Consider the following 19,312-nt stretch of genomic DNA (forward strand, 5'->3'; position numbering starts at 1 on the left):
GGTTGTTTCTTACAGTGGTTTATTCTTGGGGTCCCCATCTAATAGAATGAAAGTTAAAGAGAAATTAAGTGATAAAAAATGTCATTAAAATCTCAAAACCTCAGTTTAACTGTATATAGAAGAGACATGTGTTTGTCCGTAAGCAATTACTGTAATTGAATACCATTAATTACTTCACATAAAAAAGATCTAATTCAGTATAAGTTAAGAGTCAGCCAAAGGTCATTTAGTTGCACAAAGCGAATGAAACATCCTAAATTGAAAACTCTTGATAGTGACTTGTTAAGTTTATGGTAGTTTTAATGAATAAAGATCAAACCACATTACGGATTAAATGTGTTCTGGATTTAAATGGATTTGTGCATTCAGATTTATTTCATCTCTCCAGCCCACATATGAATCTATTGTCATGTGTCCGGTAGATGGCGCCGCCAGGCTTCCGTCCAACAGCGGATCCAGCAGGTAACGTTACGGTTCCGCCTCTGCTGTCGGTCCAACCAACTCTGACAACATGCCGCTCAGAAACAGACTCCTCACACCGCCGCAACTTTCTGTCTGACTGGATGTGAGTGATTATCCGGACGGGTTTCCTCGACACAAACAGAGACGCCTCACACACGCTGAAACCTGACATGTGGACGGGACTCACCTGAGGGGACTACACACAGGTTTAGAAGAAACCTCAACTTCAATACAGGCTTTTTTTTGGGAGGGGAATTACCCGGTATTTTTTTTTGTATTAAAATGGATGTGCCGCTGCGGACGAACTGTATTTTCTTCCTGGCATGTTTCTGTGGATTAGGGTTTGGAAACCCCAACAGATGCGATGAAGTGCGCAAAGTTTTCCAACTCAGGCAAATAGGACCAAATCAATTATTGCCTTTAAGTCCCAGAATAGGTATGTAGGAGTTTATCATACAGCCTGTATAACATTGTCTGGTTTATTAATTGATTGGGTTTTAGAATCTAAAAATCTTTGTAAACCAACCACTAATTGAAACTGTCATGTCATATTTCCACTTAATGAGTTGTATATTTGTTATTTTTTACCATCCTCAAAGCACCAACATGTTAACCACTGAAAGAGCTTGTGAAGTTGTTCAACACACAATATTGCATTTCTGTAGACTGCACTGTCATTTACTGCCTTCTTGAAGGAGTCTTTGTACTGAAGGAGCTAAACACACCTTTTTCAAACTCATTTTAGAGGCGTGTGTGCAGTTATAATAATAATATAGACAATAGAAGAAGAGAGCTTTGAGCTGCCTAGACTACACCTTTTTGTGTGTGTCTTCAGTGACCATATTTGAAGGAAAGATTTGTCTTAAATCAGTGCAAAAACTGTAGAAATCCATTATAGTAATGAACACGTTCTTCAATTCATACTCAGCAATCACATTGTAAGTAAAAGGTCATGCTCTGGCACATGATGCTTATCATCAGGAATAGGACTGTACAACAAAACAGCAGATTACTTATCATTGTTTACTTCACAGTTGTGTCCAGCAGTGTGCTGATAAAAAATATGCTTTTTCAATCCTGTAAAACCAAGAACTAAACCTAGTGAGATTACTTGTTGGTTGTCACAAAGGGGGAGGGGGGGGGACAAAAACTAAACTCTGCTTTGGAAAGCAGATAAGTGGCTTGCAGGGATAAACAGGTATTATTTTGTATAAAGTTAGGTAAACTAGGCTCCATTTAACTTTCTGAACATCACCCATAATGTAAATCCACATGATACTTCTCCTACAAGATTTAGGGGAATTATGGGTGTGGATTTTTCATGTGGGCTGTCATTGAGTGCTGCTGCTGCTGCTGCTGCTGCTGCTCTGTGTTCCTCTTGGAAAAGTAAATCTTAATGGCGTTGACTACCAGCCAGCCACAAACTGCTCCCTCTTAACTTCATCAAGCTTCCAGCAGCAGATTCAATTGACAGAAAGCCCTCAGATGCCTCCTAAACCTCTAAATAACCCTTATAACACCATCACCACTCCTGCCCCCTTAAACAAGACTGTGTGGCTGTGTGGTTTAAAACCTCAGAGCTGTAGTGTTTTGCAGAATTACAACCTGAAAAGTAAGTGGATGATTTTCCTCTGAGATAAATTGTCTGCAATGGGTGCCTCCCATAGTGATGATAAGCTCCTGGTTCAGTGGCCACTAACCCTGTAAAAACACTTGCTACTGTTTTAAAAATGCACCTCCGCTGACCTTTCTGGCAGCCTCACACAGCTAAAAGTCGAAATGCATCTTGACATTGGAAAGATGCAAAACATTTCCTTGATGAATTCAGATTAATGTACTGAAATACATCAGATAGTGTAATGTGAGATAGCAAGGAAGCAGATATGGACGATCCTTGAGTGTGATTTTTTTGAGTTATCTATAATTGGGTGTGGGCCGGTGAAAAATAACCTCCAGAAATTCCAGGAATCCGAGAGAGTCATTTCCATGTTTGAGGCTGCCTGTGTGATAAGAAGTGCCAAACAGCCTTCAGTTGAGGTCAGAACACAGCAAGTCAGAAGTCTATCACCCCGGCCAAAAAGCTGTTGTCTGCAGCGTTGGGAAGTGGAAATAGTTGTGTGAAGCATTTAGGTTAAAAAAGCAAGACCTGGGGCGCTTTCATGTTGTCTTATCTGGAAGAGTCTGAATTCCTCCACGTGTGCCATCGCCTGCTCTGCTCCCTCCTTGAACCTCGCAGGGAGCTGATAGCGTCTTTGGCAACAGCTCCTTACACTGTGCCTAGGCATGTCAGAGAGGCTTTTGCGGAGTTTTGGGTCGCTTTTAAGATGTTTTGATTGTCCCGTATGTGTGCAGATTGCTTACATTTGTTCGGAGTGGAAAATCTGAGACATCTCCCGGGGCGAGCGATAACTCTTTGATGGAGATCTTCTCTTAGAATCTAGGTGTTTTGGTTTTCTTGCTCCACTTAAGTGTTTTCTAACTTGTGCATTAGATAAACATGTTCTTTTTGCATGTCTTTTTTTTTACCCGAAAGTTTTAGGGATGTTTAATACCCTTATAGTCAGTAAATCATTTTACCACTGCTGATATTTCACACAGACATGACCAATTGTCATTTATTTAGATTTCCACTTATTCCACTTTTGTTTTACACCTTAGTTCATTTAAGATTTCATGGATGCTTTTTTTCTTGTCGAATGCATCTGACGGAAGGAAATCTGCTTGTCAGCTCGGGCAGATTGTCAACCTGTCATACAGATAATGCGGAGAATAGTTAGACACATTCACACATTCACACCTTGGGGCAGTTTAGGGTGTCCAAATACACCTGACTTGTGTGTCTTTGGAATGTATAAAGGAAAGTGGAGCACCTTCAGGAGAGCATGTAAATCCCTTGCCCTAGTTAGTGCCTCTCATGTATTACCTTTACATTCAAGTCACAGAGGTAAGCTTTCATTTCACTGTCAAACACAAAAGGTCATTTAACAACACTTACAGGTTTTGTGAAGGTATTTGTAAAATCCCCAATGACTCTTCTAACCATCTGGATGAAATGAATATTCTGCTTTTGAGGTTGCAACTCTGTTTCCTGATTTAAACAAAGATGCTCGCTGGATATGATATATGTCTTTGCGTAATTTATTGAACTTGAACCAAAATTTTAACCAATATCAGTCATATTTGTCTATATTAATGTTATGTTTTGTCATTTTCATTCAAAATAGAGCATGTAGCTCTAGTGTTGTACAAAAAAAGCAAGAACGTGTCGTTTTGGCTACCAGGATTAGTCCCAATTTGAGAAATAAGTTAAAAATATCTATTTTTCGTGCAACAGATGAAACATATTTTCATTGAAATGGTTAGAAGAGTCTTTGAGGACTCAGGAAATACTTTCCTAACAGCAGCAAGTGTTACCCAACATTCTGGGATTTTCAAAGATTGCTGGGTATTTATTTTTCAGGAGAATGGATGTTTATTTCTGTTACTTGAATATAATCATATCATAATGTATGAGAGAAACAAACTGAAGAAGGCAATTACCATACGGAAATGGCTGAAGATAAATGGGATACTAAGTTCTAATACTGAGCCACCCTGCTTCTTAGTCTTGTTCCTTTTGAATCCTAGCATCTGTTTCCGGCTTCTAACATATAACTTTATGACTCTCAGGTTCAGACCTTCAGGTGTGCATGTCCAGGAACCAGACCTGCTGCACCAAAAAGATGGAGGAGAAGTACCAGGTGGCGGCCCGGAGAGACATCCAGAACCTTCTTCAGACATCCAGCTCCAGCCTCAAGTTTCTCATCTCACGCAACGTGGCTGCTTTTCAAGGTGAGCGTCAGCTGTGTGGGAAGCACTTTTGTAAGGTATAAACTTCATAAGCGCATGTTGAGATTACAGCGCAAAGTGTTTACGTGGGTAATTGCACGCGTGTGGATGTTTGTGTGTGTTTCCCGGTTTCGAGTATACATTCAGCAGTCTGGATTGTGTGGGTGTTGTAAAAACAGTGAATGAGTCAGTGTGTGTGCGTGCAGTGAGGCTCCACTTCAGGGCAAACAGAGCAGAGTCTGTCCTCCTTCCAGATCTACCGCTACACTCTGATCTTGAGATTAGATAGTTTGTGTGTTCCTGAAGGAGACTCAGGAGGCCGTCTGTAAGGGATGTACTGAGACCTCTTTCTAATTGCTTCTGTTACTGTGCAAGGTGTCTGACTCTACTATATCGTGATAATAAAGTCAAACCACATTATTTAGAGGGCTGGAAAACAGTTATGCCATCATAAGCAGCCTGCTTTGCTCAAGTGGACGTCCGCTCTTGCATTTGGTTTCAACATCTTTCTCACATTGTTTCCATTCCTCACCATCATATCACTCTTCAGCACCGACTGACAGTTACAGGCAACGACCTGCCTCGGTCTGAGTGCTCCTGCTGCCCCTGTGTGGGATGCCTCTCTCACTCTAGCTGATAGCTGTCATATGACGGCTGAAAAGGGTGGGCAACAAATACAGAGCTTATGACTTGAATGTACAGTCTCAGACATATCATTAAGCCAATTCTCTTTAACGACGTCTCTCAGTCTAAAGACATACAGTTATCCTCCTCCTAAACTCAAATGATTTATAGGAGAGTCTCGCATGATCACAGTGTTTTAGTTGCGGTTTGCAGGGGAATCGCCCTGTTTTTGTGTCGTCAGATGTTTCGTGCGTCTATTTGGGGTCTGACGTGGGGCTGAAATATTCTGCATTTGTAATAAAGGTAATTAAACATGACATCTTTAAAAAAACGTTGAACTTCAAGCAAAGTCGCAAACATTGCTGGTCTTTATTAAAGTTGTCAGAATGTTTTAAAAGACTGAGAGACTGGCACTATTTTACATTCTTCTTCTTGTCAAATCTCAAAAGAACATAGCCAACAATCATTTCCTGAAACAGCTGGGTACTTTATTTTTTTTTTTTAGCCAATGCTACTCAAACAGGAGCAAATAGTGTATTTGTCGGGAATTATTTCTGGCAGCATAAGAATACCCATTTGTTGCTCGAGTGAGTATGTACTGAAACAGGACAGTGTATTTGGGATTTGAGTGAAAAAGTACTGCGCCCACATTCATGGTAATGAAGGAACAAGTCACCCTGTGCAACAGTGTGGTTCATTGATGTGTATTTAATAGTTTTTGGACGACAATGTAGGTGTATTGCACATGTATATACACACAGATCTATTTTATTGTATCAATTATTCTATTATTTTATCTTTTACTTACTTTTTTGATATATAGGTATTTGATGTTAACTACATTCCCTTGTGCTGATGTATCAAATTGAATTTCCCCTATGTGGGATCAATAAAGGTACATCCTATCTTATCTTATCTATGGCACAGAGGAACAAGTCATATCAGGCTCTGGCTGCAGTTGTTAGCAGGTTAAATTCATTGTTGGTTTTTTCATGGGCATTTTTGACAGTAAGTAAAATATAAAATATCACCAGCCTTATCCTTTAAAAACTATTTAGGCTCCTCTTTAAATTTCTGAAAGTGTATTTTTCTTTCTACCCCCAAAAGTTCCTGTTACATTCTAGGTGTTGACAGCTTTGTTCACACAGGGCAGCAGTCAAATAAGGCTGCAGGAGCTGGTAGCTGTTTGAAAATGCTCCCAAAATGAGCAGCACTCACATGGTTTCATCTGTGGAATGGCAGCCAGTGTGCGCCCCTGCCAAACCAAACAGAGTTCCCTGTCAACATCGGCTCTCATCAGTCAACAAACATTGGCGGCTGCTTGCAACATACAGGCTGCGTAATACAAATGGCAACAGATGAGACTGGAGTTACAGCGTTAGAGAAGTCATTATGTAGTGTTCTCAAGGTATTTTTGTGATTTCTTTAATCGTCATCCAAACAAGGGCTGCAACTATTTTCATTATTCGTTAATCTGCTGATTATCTTCATGATTGATCTGTGAATTGTTTGGACTCTAAAATGCTCTTCGCAATTTTCCAAAGCCCGTGTTGACATATTCAAATTGCTTGTTAAGTCCAACCAACAGTCCAAAACCCAAAGAAAACCAGCAAATATTCACATTTGATAAGCTGGAAGTGAAGACTGTTTGGCATCTTTGCTTGAAAAACAATTAATCTATTATCAAAATTGTTGGCAGTTAATTTCATGTAAATCTACTAATCCATAGTTGACTAATCGTTTCAGCTTTAATCCAAACAGTTTTTCTTGAAAGTTATTAATTATATTACTGTAGATGTTAGGATAGATTCTTATATAATTTGCATACAGAATTATGTTGGTTGGTTGGTAAAATGTGGTTTATATTTATCATAACAAAATTACAGTTGAAAAAATGTGTACTACCTCCTAAAGTATTCCTCTCCACATGTTCAGTATTGGTTGTTGTTGCTATTTAAGTACCAGTAAACGTTAATGCAATCCACAATATCTGTTTACATACACACACACACAGACACACACACACACACACACACGGAGCCACCCACGTGGCATTGTTCTATTTGGCCGTAGAGGTTTTAAGAGCCTTTGTCTCATGGAGAAAAACTCACTGTGGCACCATATGTATGGGAAGCACGGAGGGACAGAAATGTCTGGCAGGTTCTTAGATCTTAACGGAGTGGAAAAAAGAGCTGTTTTGCCGTTCATGTGTGGACATAAAAGAAATACAAGTCAAGCATTTAATCCCTCTTTCCTATCTAGGGAATGTTCAATGACGCTGAATTAATGTGAGCGAATTGTTTCTTATTCATCTTGTGTGGCTGTGGGTTTTTGTTAAGGCTGTTTTCAGATTATAATGGCAGTGGAAGAGGGCCAACCAACTTAAGAGATCATCTTGGAATCAAAATACAAACACCAGATAAAAAAAAAATTCTCATTTTGCATCTATCAATTAATTTTGAGAACAAGTTAAAGAGCGGAGCGGAAAAAAAAGTATCACTTTTGTGTTTCCGTCAACACCTGCAGTTTTCTTCAGTTCTCTGCTTCCCCATAAACACTCTCATGGAGTACAGGAGGAAAATAGACAGGAAGCATTTCTTTTCTGGGGGTGGGTGGGTTCAGGGTATGGAGAAACAAACAAGTCCCTTAGTTTTAGTTTGCAAATGATTGGCAGCCTGCGCTGTAATTTGAGAGACAACAGAGAACAAGCAGAGTGTATAATGCATCACAACCACAGACAGGAAGGAGGACGAGTTAAAAGGGGGCAGGCTAATGTGGTCATTTGTTTTGTGCAAAGCCTTCAATTAGGCATCTTTTATATGATGCAGCTGAAAGGCGAGGGGGGATGAAGAAATTAGAAGAATGTAGATGGATAACAGTCTGAAACACTCAGGAGACACCGGGAAATAAAACGAACCCATAAAATGCTATTTAAAATGTTTTTTCCTGGGGGACTCGACACTCATGTTTTTGTGCTTGTAATGGGCCACAGTTATAAAAAAATCTTCAAGGGCATCTTTTATGTAGAAAAAGCGCTCAATACTATAATATAATGAGTAATGCAAATAAGTGAAACAAGCGCCTGAGCTGTTAATTATGAGTGAGCCTCAAAGCACAGCTGATCTCGCAGTAATGATTCATTACATTTTTCTCTTTTCTTCAGAGCAATGTGGCGCAACATTTCAATATCTCTCGTCCTTAAATGAACCCAACCACTGCCTTTCAAGTCATTTCACAGCCAAAAAAGATATCCGGGCAACTGGGATGGAAAAAAAAATAAAAAGAATAAAAGACTAAGTTGATGGAATACTGTCAAGCAGACGGTCTTTGAGCTTTCCAGCACATCACTTTTTTTCCCCCCTCTTGCTCTTGGTCTGTCAGTAAGTCTCCCAGGACTGCATGTTTTTATTCACTGGTTGTGAGGTTCCTGCACAGCGTCCACACAATGCACAAATATGCAGCCTGCTGAGCTGGGCTTCAGGGGAGATCTTTTTTCATCCTGTGCAGGTTTGTCTTACATCCATGGCAACCAACCTGTGCAATCCCAGTGCCCCGTGGGGCAGGAGTCAAACAAAACCCAGGAATATAACTCACTATGAATCAGCTGAGAGAGCGTCTGAGGAGGGGCGCTCAAATCATGGCAAAACGCTCTGAGATCACCAGATCAAAGGAATGCCCTCCTTTGGGACAGAGCTTTGATTTTAGGAACTATTTGGAAGGCAGTGTATTGCCTTGTGCTGACTGCAAAACTGAAGGATACTCCAGAGTCTGTAAATAATATAATGGGTGTGTTTCGTATGTGATGTAATGAAGGATTTTATAATAACTTTGTTCACACTGGAGTTGCAGTCAGTCGTGGTCCAATTGAACCTGAATTTAGTAACAACTTTAAAGACATACGTACCTGCACATTCAGATAAAACATCTATGATTTTACATTTGCATGTGCAGTTACATCAGCTATTAGTTTTAACTCAATCATATAAAGTCATAGCTTTGAACTTTTTGGATCCTTTGTGATACCTTAAAGGAATAGTGACTCAGTTTGGAAAAAATCTGCTCTCTTGCTGAGAGCTAGATGAGAAAATCAATGACACTCTCATGTCTGTTTGCTGTTTGAGTATTGAGCTAGAACTGGGGGGTGTTTAGCCTAGTTTAGCATAAAGACTGGAAGCAGAGGTAAATGGCTAGAAAGCTACAGCTACAAAGGCAAAAAATTGAAACATCAGAAAAGAAAACGTCAAAAAATAGACGTGAAGTAATAAAATGTGTTTTTTTTATATCCCATAACGCATCTGAAAGCCTCCACAAGTATGACATGACCACTTGAGAGCGGCTGTTATAAATTTAATGTTACTGTTAACTTGAATGTCTGCGGTATAATGCTTTTGAGGCCATCGACACTCTGTGGTTTGTGGTCTTCATTCCAGTCAATGTGTCATTTTGGTTTCCAGCCTGGGAATAAAAAAAAATCAAGTCAACATGAAACACAGGAATCCAGCGGACAGCAGTCAGTCTGCCTTTGCTTTTGCATTTGCACTGCTTCTAATTGTGAGCTACTGTTTTGTCAGGAACACAAGTGGTGCAGATGAAATGTAAGATCAAACAGTCAGGACTGAGTGTTGCTATTGTAGGACTGGAAAGCCAGCCTTTTCTAGCTCAGGACTTGCTATTTGCACTCATAAATGCTAATTGTGTTTTTGTGTACCAGCTCTTAAAGGATCCACTGCCTATCTTTTACTCATTGAATTGAGAAAGGAACATAGTTGAATGGCAGTGGCCCCACAGCTTGACTGAGAGGAGACCACAGTCAGCTGTCAAATTAGTACAACACACTCTGTGCCAAACAAGGAGGTCTCAGTAGGGCGGGAAATAAAGCTGTTCTGATTGTTGCTGATTAGACAGATGATGTTTAAGGTTGTTTTTTTGAAAAAGTTTTTTTTAAAGCAAAGTTTCTATTTCAGTGCATAAATTCAGTTTTTGTTGAGTCCAGTTAAGTCAGTGATAACGCTCATACCAGAGCTTTCTACAAGGATATGGAGTAGCCAGCCAATGGGAAAAAATAGCCAGCTATGGGGGTCCGGGGGTGTGACCTCCTGGAGAAAGATTTTGGCTGTAAAAGCCCAAATTTTGTGGCCTCTGCCACCTTCTAATGCCACTATTCCATCATAAACACTGATCTTAATTATTGCATATTATTGCATATATTATATCATAATGAACATTCACTTTGTTACACACAAAGCAGGAGAAAATTACTCAATGACAGGATAACTAAAAATGTAAATCATGGATAAAACGATGTGGAAAAACATATATACTTTATTATATATATTACTGCAGGAAGTTCTATTACATCATATTTTATTTTTAAAACATGATTTGGGGCATCTCACATTAGTTAACATGATAGGTGTGAGGCTGAGTCATAGCCTACATTTTTCTCATATGACATGGGCATGTTTTACAACATTGCCTGTTTTAGTGTTTGCTTGCAATGTGTCTTAGAGATGACTCTGCTGTAAAAAGCACAATGTAAATATCAATAATTCATTAATTCGTTCATTCATTAAGCCCATAAACATCTGTGTGGTGTATATGGAGAATGCAGCATTTTCAGTGGACATTTTAATACTTACTGCGCAGTCAAGTTGCTGCCACCGGTGTTTTCCGAAGTAGTCCGTCTAATGAAGATGTCCCCTATCTGTGCAATCAATGCAGTTTTAAATGTGTTTTGTCATCAATTATTTTGATAATATTTGTCAAACACTGTAGATGATGCTCCGCTCTCTACTCGGCAGGAGACAACCTCTCAGCTGAGCGCGCACACACATTCATATAGAGCATGTGGGAAGTGGGACCGATACAGACAGATAAGCATGTTTCTTTATCACAGTGCTTGCATTGTTTTGAAGCAGAGGCTAGTGGTTGTAATTGTACATGCACAGCGAATTGCAACTTGTCTGTCTAAACGATTTTATTCGAATTAAAAATTAATATAATAAAGTAGCCGGCTGGACTGAAATGAATAGTCGGTTGTTTGGCTGGCAGACGGTGCTTATGTAAAGCTCTGGCCCATATCATATAACCACAACATCCTGGATTTGAATCCTGTAAAAGAATATTTTTAATTTTTAATTTTAAAGACAGTAATTATGCATTTTTGTAATTATTAGTTAAGTCATTGCTTATTTGAGAAGTTTCCGTTTCGAGTAAGGAACGAGAAAAAAATGTGAAATCCTACTACTGCCGAGCTTCAGAGAGCAGGCCAATCAGAACAGAGTGGGCTTATCGGGAGGGGGCTTTAAAGAGACAGGCGCTAAAATGGCCTGTTTCAGACAGAGGCTGAACAGAGGGGCTGCATTAAGGGCCAGTATGAGTTAAATAAGGAGTTTTTCAAACTGTAAATCATGCAAATATATTCTGGTAGAGCCCCAGATTATGAATATAGAATTGGAAATGTGCATGATACATCTCCTTTAATGCAGGTAATGCCTTATTACCTTGTTTTTCAAATTGACATGGTGTATATTCTTAATTGCATTTTTGTTCAACTAAATTATCACAAACCCAGTGCCAGTGGGGGCACATGACTCATGTTTGTCTCCTAGTGGGTTAATCTGTCCATGCCTAGAGGTTGTTGTTGTTACACCCAAAGTGATTTGAACTAACAAACTGACACAGTGACTGATGAACACTGCCATCTTTAGAGCCACAAGCTCGTAGTGAAAAACAGTAAAACAACCACAACTCAAATGACATTTTATTTATTTTATTTAGCAATCGGTATTGTGGAGTACATGAGACATGGATGTCTGTGCAGTTATTGTGGTTGGAGATGCTCTCCGTAATCTACTATTGAAAACTGAAGGACATGTTTGCCAGGTTGCACTCGTCTGTTTTACAAATGCATTATCATCTAACTGCATCACTCATGTGAAAATTATTAAATATTTATTTATAGTATATATTTCCACTATCTTCTTCTCTTTTCACATGAATTATTCTAACTCAAACCTGCTGTTATCTTTTAAATTAAATGATTCTCTGTGTAATGTGTGTTGCAGAAGCTGTTATTTGCAGAAAATATTTTGAAATCTCATTTGACTCATTTCTGCTACAGCTGCTTCAGAAGCCTGGCTTTCAGAAAGACATTTTGTCTGTTTACTTTAATATTCCAGTGTGATTACCAAGCCAGTCTTCAAGGGATATTGTGCAAAGAAGCTGTCCTAAAAGCAGCGCTGCAGCAGCCACCACACATACCTAACTGCTCCTTTGCAATCTACATTTCTCCAAAAATCTCAAGTTCAAAACAGTAATTTCTTTACCAAGGACAGATACTGTGTTGTGACCAGCCCTGAGTAGCACTGCATCACTGTCTACAGTAACATAGTGTTCCCTTCCAGTAAAGTTTCTATGTTGGTCACAAATTGGCTGCGCGCCGCAGTCAGGGAAAATATGCTTCTTTTTATAGGACTCTGCATTTTAGGATCTTTTGTCTTGAGGATGACTGTTACATTCCCTTCAAGAAACACCAGACTTTCTCACACAGATGCTGCTTTTTATTTTATCATGTCAGAGATTATTTTACTGTTACTGAAAAAAACACACTGCAATATCAGAGGTGTGAAATAAAAGATATCAGTTTTACAGTTTGGCTCAGTAAGCAGCATGGCAAATGTTCTGTTTGGTTGCTGTAAAACAACAGTTGTTATTTCTCTCTGCAAAATGACCGGAGGGAATCCACAAAATACCATCTTAGAGACATATTTGAAAATATTAATGGCTTTAGTGAGGGAAATATCAGTCTGTCAGTTCACCACTTTGGTCCAGACTGGAATACCTCAAGAACTATTGCCATGAAATTTGGTACAGATATCCTCAGATGACTTTTAATGACTTTAGTGATCCCTTGACTTTTCCTCTAGCGCCACCATGAGGTTAACATTTTTGTTTTTTACTGAAATGTCTTGACAACTATTGGATAGATTGCCATGAAATTTGGTACAAATATACATGTCCTTAGAATGAAGTAGGTAAAATCTTTCACTTGTCCAGTTATATACTGTACATCAACATACTACATGGATTTGCACAAAGACATTTATGTATAGTCCTAAATGATGAATGACTTTGTTGATCCCCTGACATGATGAGGTTGATATTTGTAGTTTTAAAATGTCACTTTTGCTTGGATTGCCATGAAATTTATACAAATTCATGCCCCCCTCAGGATGAATTGAAATAACTTCAATAACTACTTAATTATTACTACTTAATAACTACCAAACTCTTGACATCCCATCATCCTCAGCTGTATTTTGTGTTCAGGGCTTGTTAACAAATGTTAGTATGCTAACACGCTAAACTAAGATTATTAGAATTTTGAAAGAAAGAAAGCCTCTGTTCAGCTTCACAGAGCTTCTAGTATGGCTGTAGTCTTTTATTTTCCATATCATTAGCAAACCATTAGTTCCAGACCTGCCTGTCAAACATAAAAGCCATCATAGCATCTTGCTGGTGAGTGGATGAGAAGCCTTAAATTTGATTAAAAACACTGATTTCAAATAGTAACTCCAACCACGCAGACGTGGCCGCGTGAACGGTGCGATGAATAGTTGCATATATTGAATATGTTGAGTGGTGGTTGGACTTGTTTGAAGATTTCATAGGTTGACACTCACAGCTGGCCCTCAAATCCTTTCTAACCTGCTCTGCGCTCCTTTGTGTGGGACCTTTCATTTGGCAGACTCTTTGTCCACCGGGTCTACAGCCGTGCCTTCTTTGTTGTCACTCCTTACAAGAGGAGTGTGTGTGTGTGTGTATACGTGTGTGTGTGTTGTGTGTGTGTGTGTGTGTGTGTATGCCAGCAAACGCAGGGGCCTCCTCGAGATTCCCACAGAATTTGTGCTTGGCTTTGTGATTCAAGGCTGGACAGTTGATCCAGGGGAGGACAGAGAGTGAAAAAGAATGCGAAGAAGAAGAATGAGCGACTGATGGAGAGAAAGTTGGGAGGATGCCAGATTCTATTGAAAGTCTTTGCACAGCGTTTGAAGTCAGAGGATGAGGATTTAGAGGGAAGCAGGATTATTCAGAGTCAATACCCTTCAACAATCCAGGCGTTTGGGCTGCTGCAATGAAACAACGTAGTCAGACTAACCGCGGCTGCTTTTCCCCCTCTGTCTCCCATTTCAGCTCCTGTGTAAGACACGCTGGTTAGCGAAGCGCTTTTCCTAACCTTGTGTCCTGTTCTCTGTGCTTAACGACACGTATTGTGTGGTCATGTTTTCATTTACAACATGTTTGTGTGCTAGAGCATGTACTGTAGCTCTGTTTCTTCCCTGTCAGTTGTTATTTTAGTTTACTTTGAGTCTTTTTGAGCCACAAAAATCCAAAGCATGCAAATTGCAATTTTTATTGTCTTTTTCCATGAATAACTCTTCAATTCCCGACTCTTGAGTGCTGTTAGTGTCAGTAATTGCTGACTCTCCATCATTCTGCAAGTGTGTGTGTGTGTGTGTGTGTGTGTGTGTTCAGTTTACTGCTGATCCAGCTCATCCAGCTCATTTGACACACTTCTTCAAATCCTGGACGACTGCAAACACACACACACACACACACACACACACACACACACACACACACACACACACACACACACACACACACTGACTTTCTCTCACTTTGTGTCTCTCATATTTTATCTCTGTCTCTTTTAAACACACTTGCGCACACACACCTTTTTACACACACACACACACACATTGCACTGTACAGTATAGCCACTAACTGCATAGAGATGAGCCCTAAAAATACACACACTTGTCAGCACTTTACATTGTCTGTCTCCTGTGTGCCGGTTTGAAATGGAGATTTATGGCTGCTGGCTGTTGTCTTAGGGCCATTTTCTGGATTAGATGATGCAGCACGTTGCTAAACAGGAACTGTATTTTTATGACAGATTTACACTGGGTTTTTTTTTTTTCTTTTAGAGATTTACATAGTGTTGAGCCGTGTGTGTGTGTTGGGCTAGTAATAGTCCAGTGTCATGTTTGTGCAAGAGAGCTGACTGTTAGCAACGTACAGCAAAGACTGAGCTGACACTCCACACAAACCATGTTTCTTTGATTTGGTATGTTAAGTGAATGCTTCAGGCCATAATAGTCCCTTCTTCTGGAAAAGTTTAACCAAGATTCTTTAAATAATTTAGTTGTCCAACTTATGGGTAAACCAGACACAAATTAAGGCTGTGCTTTTTTACATCCGAACATTTGACTGAGGAAAATGACTTTTTATAACTTGTATTAAGAAGAAACTGTGCAAACATGTTGTAATTTTTATGAAAACATCAGTATGAATTTATTTTCCTCTCACCAGAACTCTTGGCATGTCTCTTAAGTTTGTGCCTCTCTGTTTCACTGTAGTTATTTGGAGGAAAAATCACTTCTTCTGTCAGTCGTACGGAAGGAAGTATTTCCTAAGTAAGGAAGGAGTCTCCAGGGATTAGTCTGTAGTCGCCTGGGCGATGAAATCCTAAACACTGCAACACACAGCAACACACCAAGCCTACTGTCTGTTCCCATTCTCCCCTCTTCATCCCCCCCCTCCCTCCATCCTGTCCTTCTTCTCTACATGGCAGATATAATGGCATAATTGTCCTGCTTATCACCAGTATCCTGACATGAGTGACAAATGAGTGTTGTTTTTACTGCTGGGAGTCCAGTTTTCCTGTTCATCTCTGATGATATAACTGTTTGATATCAACATTTTAATCCCCCCTCTGATTTGTCCTTTGGATGTATTTGTTTTGTTGGCTCAAATAGGCTCAACGAGAAAATTTTAGCATGATTTGAGTTGTTGCTCATCTTTTTTAAATGTATTCTGTTTTTTAGATGCATATACCACAATGTGTGACACTTTTAAATAAGCTTAGCCACTGCTTCAATCACAGCTCATTCACCAAGAGTCAAACCCAAACTGCAATATAAAACAACTCTATAAAAGCTGTTTGAAAGTGGTTTGGTTTTCTTCTGCCACAAAAATAACATATATTAGACACTTGCAAGATACATTCACACATAAGGTCACACATTTGACATATTAGGATTAAAAACATATACAGACAAAGTACAACATATAAAACAAAATCAACTTGACAACATACTGACTACCAAACAGACTACTTTGTCTGTGCTACTTCAATGAATGACATAAAAGTTGTGGCATTTTTTTAAACCCAGGGCCAGGGTTACTATCTAGTTTAAATAGTATATCACTTCCTCATCTCAGAGTTTTCAATGTTCATTAACGTGTAAATCTGTCAGTGTGATGAGAATCCAAAATATGTCAGGTTTTAAAAGTTTACATTTAAAAAGAAGTTTTTGTCTTAGAACAATAATAGAAGCAACTTACACTAACTTTACATACAAGAGAATACCCAGGGCAAAAAAGGAAGGCAATCATAGTCTTCTGATTTCTGTATTAACTTCTCCATTGTTGTTTTCTACCAACAGCTAATATTCTTCGCAGTGAAGATAAGACCTGCTTTCATCTAATCCATACACCGGAAACACACAAACCAATGCAAGATGCTTCCATCTGTTATAGCAAAATAATATGGACAATAAATCTTGGTTTCACACATTTTTAGCTAAAAGGGGCTAAAGGTCCAGTGTGTAGAATTTAGTGGGATCTAGCAGAACGGATTTGGCAGAAATGGAATATAATATTTATAAGTGTGTTTTCATTAGTGTATAATCACCTGAAAATAAGAATTATTGTGTTTTCATTACCTTTATATCTACATAGGGAGCAGGTCCCCTTCCATGTAGCCCATCATTTTGCACCAGCCTGTTTCTACAGTAGCCCAGAAAGGTCAATCCAAACACTGGCTCTAGAGAGGGCCTTTCATGTTTTTCGCGAGTTTCACAGCCACCGTAGGTTCTCCTACATGCTTGGAAGGGGAGGTGTTACAATCTGCAACCTCACCGCTAGATGCCACTAAATCCTACACATGGTCCCTTTTAAAGGAATGACATAGTATAAAAATAATATTAAAGTGAATTGAACTCAGATCTTTAGTTTAAAACATAACTCCAACGAGGTAGATTACTAATAGCTTATCAAAAGCACAGGAAACAATCCACAGTGATGTTAAACAGTAAGGGATCATGCAAAGTGACCACAATATCCACTCAAACCTTTTTACATGATGAATATTAATCATGTCATTATTAGAGTTGCAACACTTGTATTAATTGATTAGTCAACTATTTTGATAATTGAATAATTGTTTTGAGTCATTTTTAAAGAAATAATACTAAAATTCTCTTGTTCCAGTTGGAGCAAAACAAGACATTTGAAGTTGTACCTTTGGGGAACTGAAGACCGGACAAGTAATTGATTAATTGAGAAAATAATTGACAGATTATTTTATTGCAAAAGAGTGTTTTGTATCAATTACTGTACTTGCTTCCCAGTAACCTAGATTTCTGAAAAAGAGTTTGTGCTGTTATTTCTTTGTGGAGAACAGTGCTTCCAGCGATAGGAACCAAAGCTGATCAGAGATGAATTTTAACAACAGCAAAACAATATCAAATTCTCCAAAAAAAACAGTCAAAAAAGTGTTTTTCTTCTTGTTCCTACAGTTGGATGTTTGAGCTTCACTGTGCAGAATGACGTATGTGCAGAGTTTGACACTAGAAGGCTGTTTTCACATTCATCTGCTGAAAGTGGAAAGTTTCTCTGAGCTCACTGAAAATCCAGTTTTAGGAGGCCGGCCCACAAGCGTGATTGGTGACATCACAAATAGTTTAGAAACCAGTCGTGGTCCAATATACAACGTACACAAGTATGATGTGGAAACTTGAAACCTCCAGTACACATACACTGAGAATTTACTTTACAGGGAAGTAGGAAACCTCTTGTATCCAGCAGTTAAACCTTTTGAAATAAAAAATATTTGCATATTCATAGAGGCTGGAATTTTTAATGAGGGAGAAGGAGTAGATGTCATTTGAAGGTAATGAGGTAATTATACATTTTTTTGTGGAAAAAACATGTCAGACACAAATTATTATTCAGAGTAGAGTATTTTATATACGTCTTAAAAAATGTCTGGAGGGGATCTTTAATATAGCATGAGTGTAAGCTGTGACTGAGCAGGACTACAGGAAAGTTTTTATGCATGCTTTGAAATAGACTCACCATTGTTAAAACGGGTCTCAGACATGTCTACCACTTGTAAGAAGTACGTTTTGTAGGCATACCAGTGTGCTTAAGTTCAAGTTAAATGCTTAGTTTAGGGCTATTGTGAACTAGGTAAAATTACACAGCTTACCACTTTCAGACCCTTGAACCTAATGTTCCACATCATCTTATTTTTTTATAAATGTAATGTAATTATCCAGTTCAATAGAGTAATCACAGGCGTGCTGTGTGCATTAGGTCTTCTATTCAGGCTTATGACAGCGCTGTTGGCTCCCTCGCTGGCATCTAACAGCTCCCCAAGGCCAGCCACAGGAAGCCCTCAACAGCACTCACACAGAGCCACCTTTGAAAGCTAATGAAAGCTTTATTATGATTTTATTATTTTCACTCTGGCTCTTAAAACTGCAGCGGCTCGCTCTCCTTCTTCCTTCTGTCTGGATTCTTGAAAAATCTTTACAAGTCAATCTGTGCAAAACCTGACCTGTGTTTCTGTATGTGCAACATGTATGAAGGGATATTTGACCTACACACACACACACACACACACACACACACACACACACACACACACACACACACACACACACACACACACACACACACACACACACTTCCCTACAAGAAGCACTTGTGCCCCCACTTTATTGACCCTCTCTGCTTCTTTTCCTGAACGGCATATTAAAGGCTATGTTCACAGCGGAGCTCTGTGCTCTTTGAAGTGTTCAAGAGCTGCAACAGATCCTCAAATATTGACTTTTAAGCCTTCTGGAGGAAAGAGAGAGCAGCAGAGAGTGTGAGAGAGAGAGAGAGAGATAGAGAGGAGGAAAACGTACAGGCACAGACAGACCGACACAGAGGCAGACGGAGGGAGTTGCCTTTTGTTGTAATTCAGGTGGGTGTTGTCAGATTTATGACAGCAGGCCCTAATTTGCTGCGGCTGAATATGTGTTTGTCAACTGTTAATGTATGCGGGGAGGAGCGTTTTTTTCGTTGATGTAGAGGAGGAAGTACACAGATAAGGGCTGATGTGTAAGCTGAGCCTGACTCCGGGCAAAATAGATTAAAATGACTTACGGTTGTAATTCTGCCCTCCTCTCCTCTCCTCTCCTCTCCTCTCCTCTCCTCTCCTCTCCTCTCCTCTCCTCACCCCGACCCTCCCCTACCCTTCCCCGCCCTCCTCTCGTCTCCC

At 39.4% G+C, this 19,312-nt stretch overlaps 1 protein-coding gene across 1 annotated transcript in view; it reads left to right on the forward strand.

Annotated features, from left to right (window-relative positions):
- The first annotated feature begins 398 nt into the window (after positions 1 to 398).
- Positions 399 to 19,312, forward strand: part of gpc5a (glypican 5a) — a 119,064-nt gene continuing 100,150 nt past the window's right edge. The window contains exons 1-2 of the mRNA XM_067586534.1: positions 399 to 898; positions 4,132 to 4,293. Coding sequence (XP_067442635.1) covers positions 745 to 898; positions 4,132 to 4,293 — 316 coding nt within the window. The 5' untranslated portion in view covers positions 399 to 744. The remainder of the gene's footprint in view (positions 899 to 4,131; positions 4,294 to 19,312) is intronic.

Source organism: Thunnus thynnus, chromosome 1 (genome assembly GCF_963924715.1).
Source record: "Thunnus thynnus chromosome 1, fThuThy2.1, whole genome shotgun sequence".
In the NCBI taxonomy this organism is placed as follows: domain Eukaryota; kingdom Metazoa; phylum Chordata; class Actinopteri; order Scombriformes; family Scombridae; genus Thunnus; species Thunnus thynnus.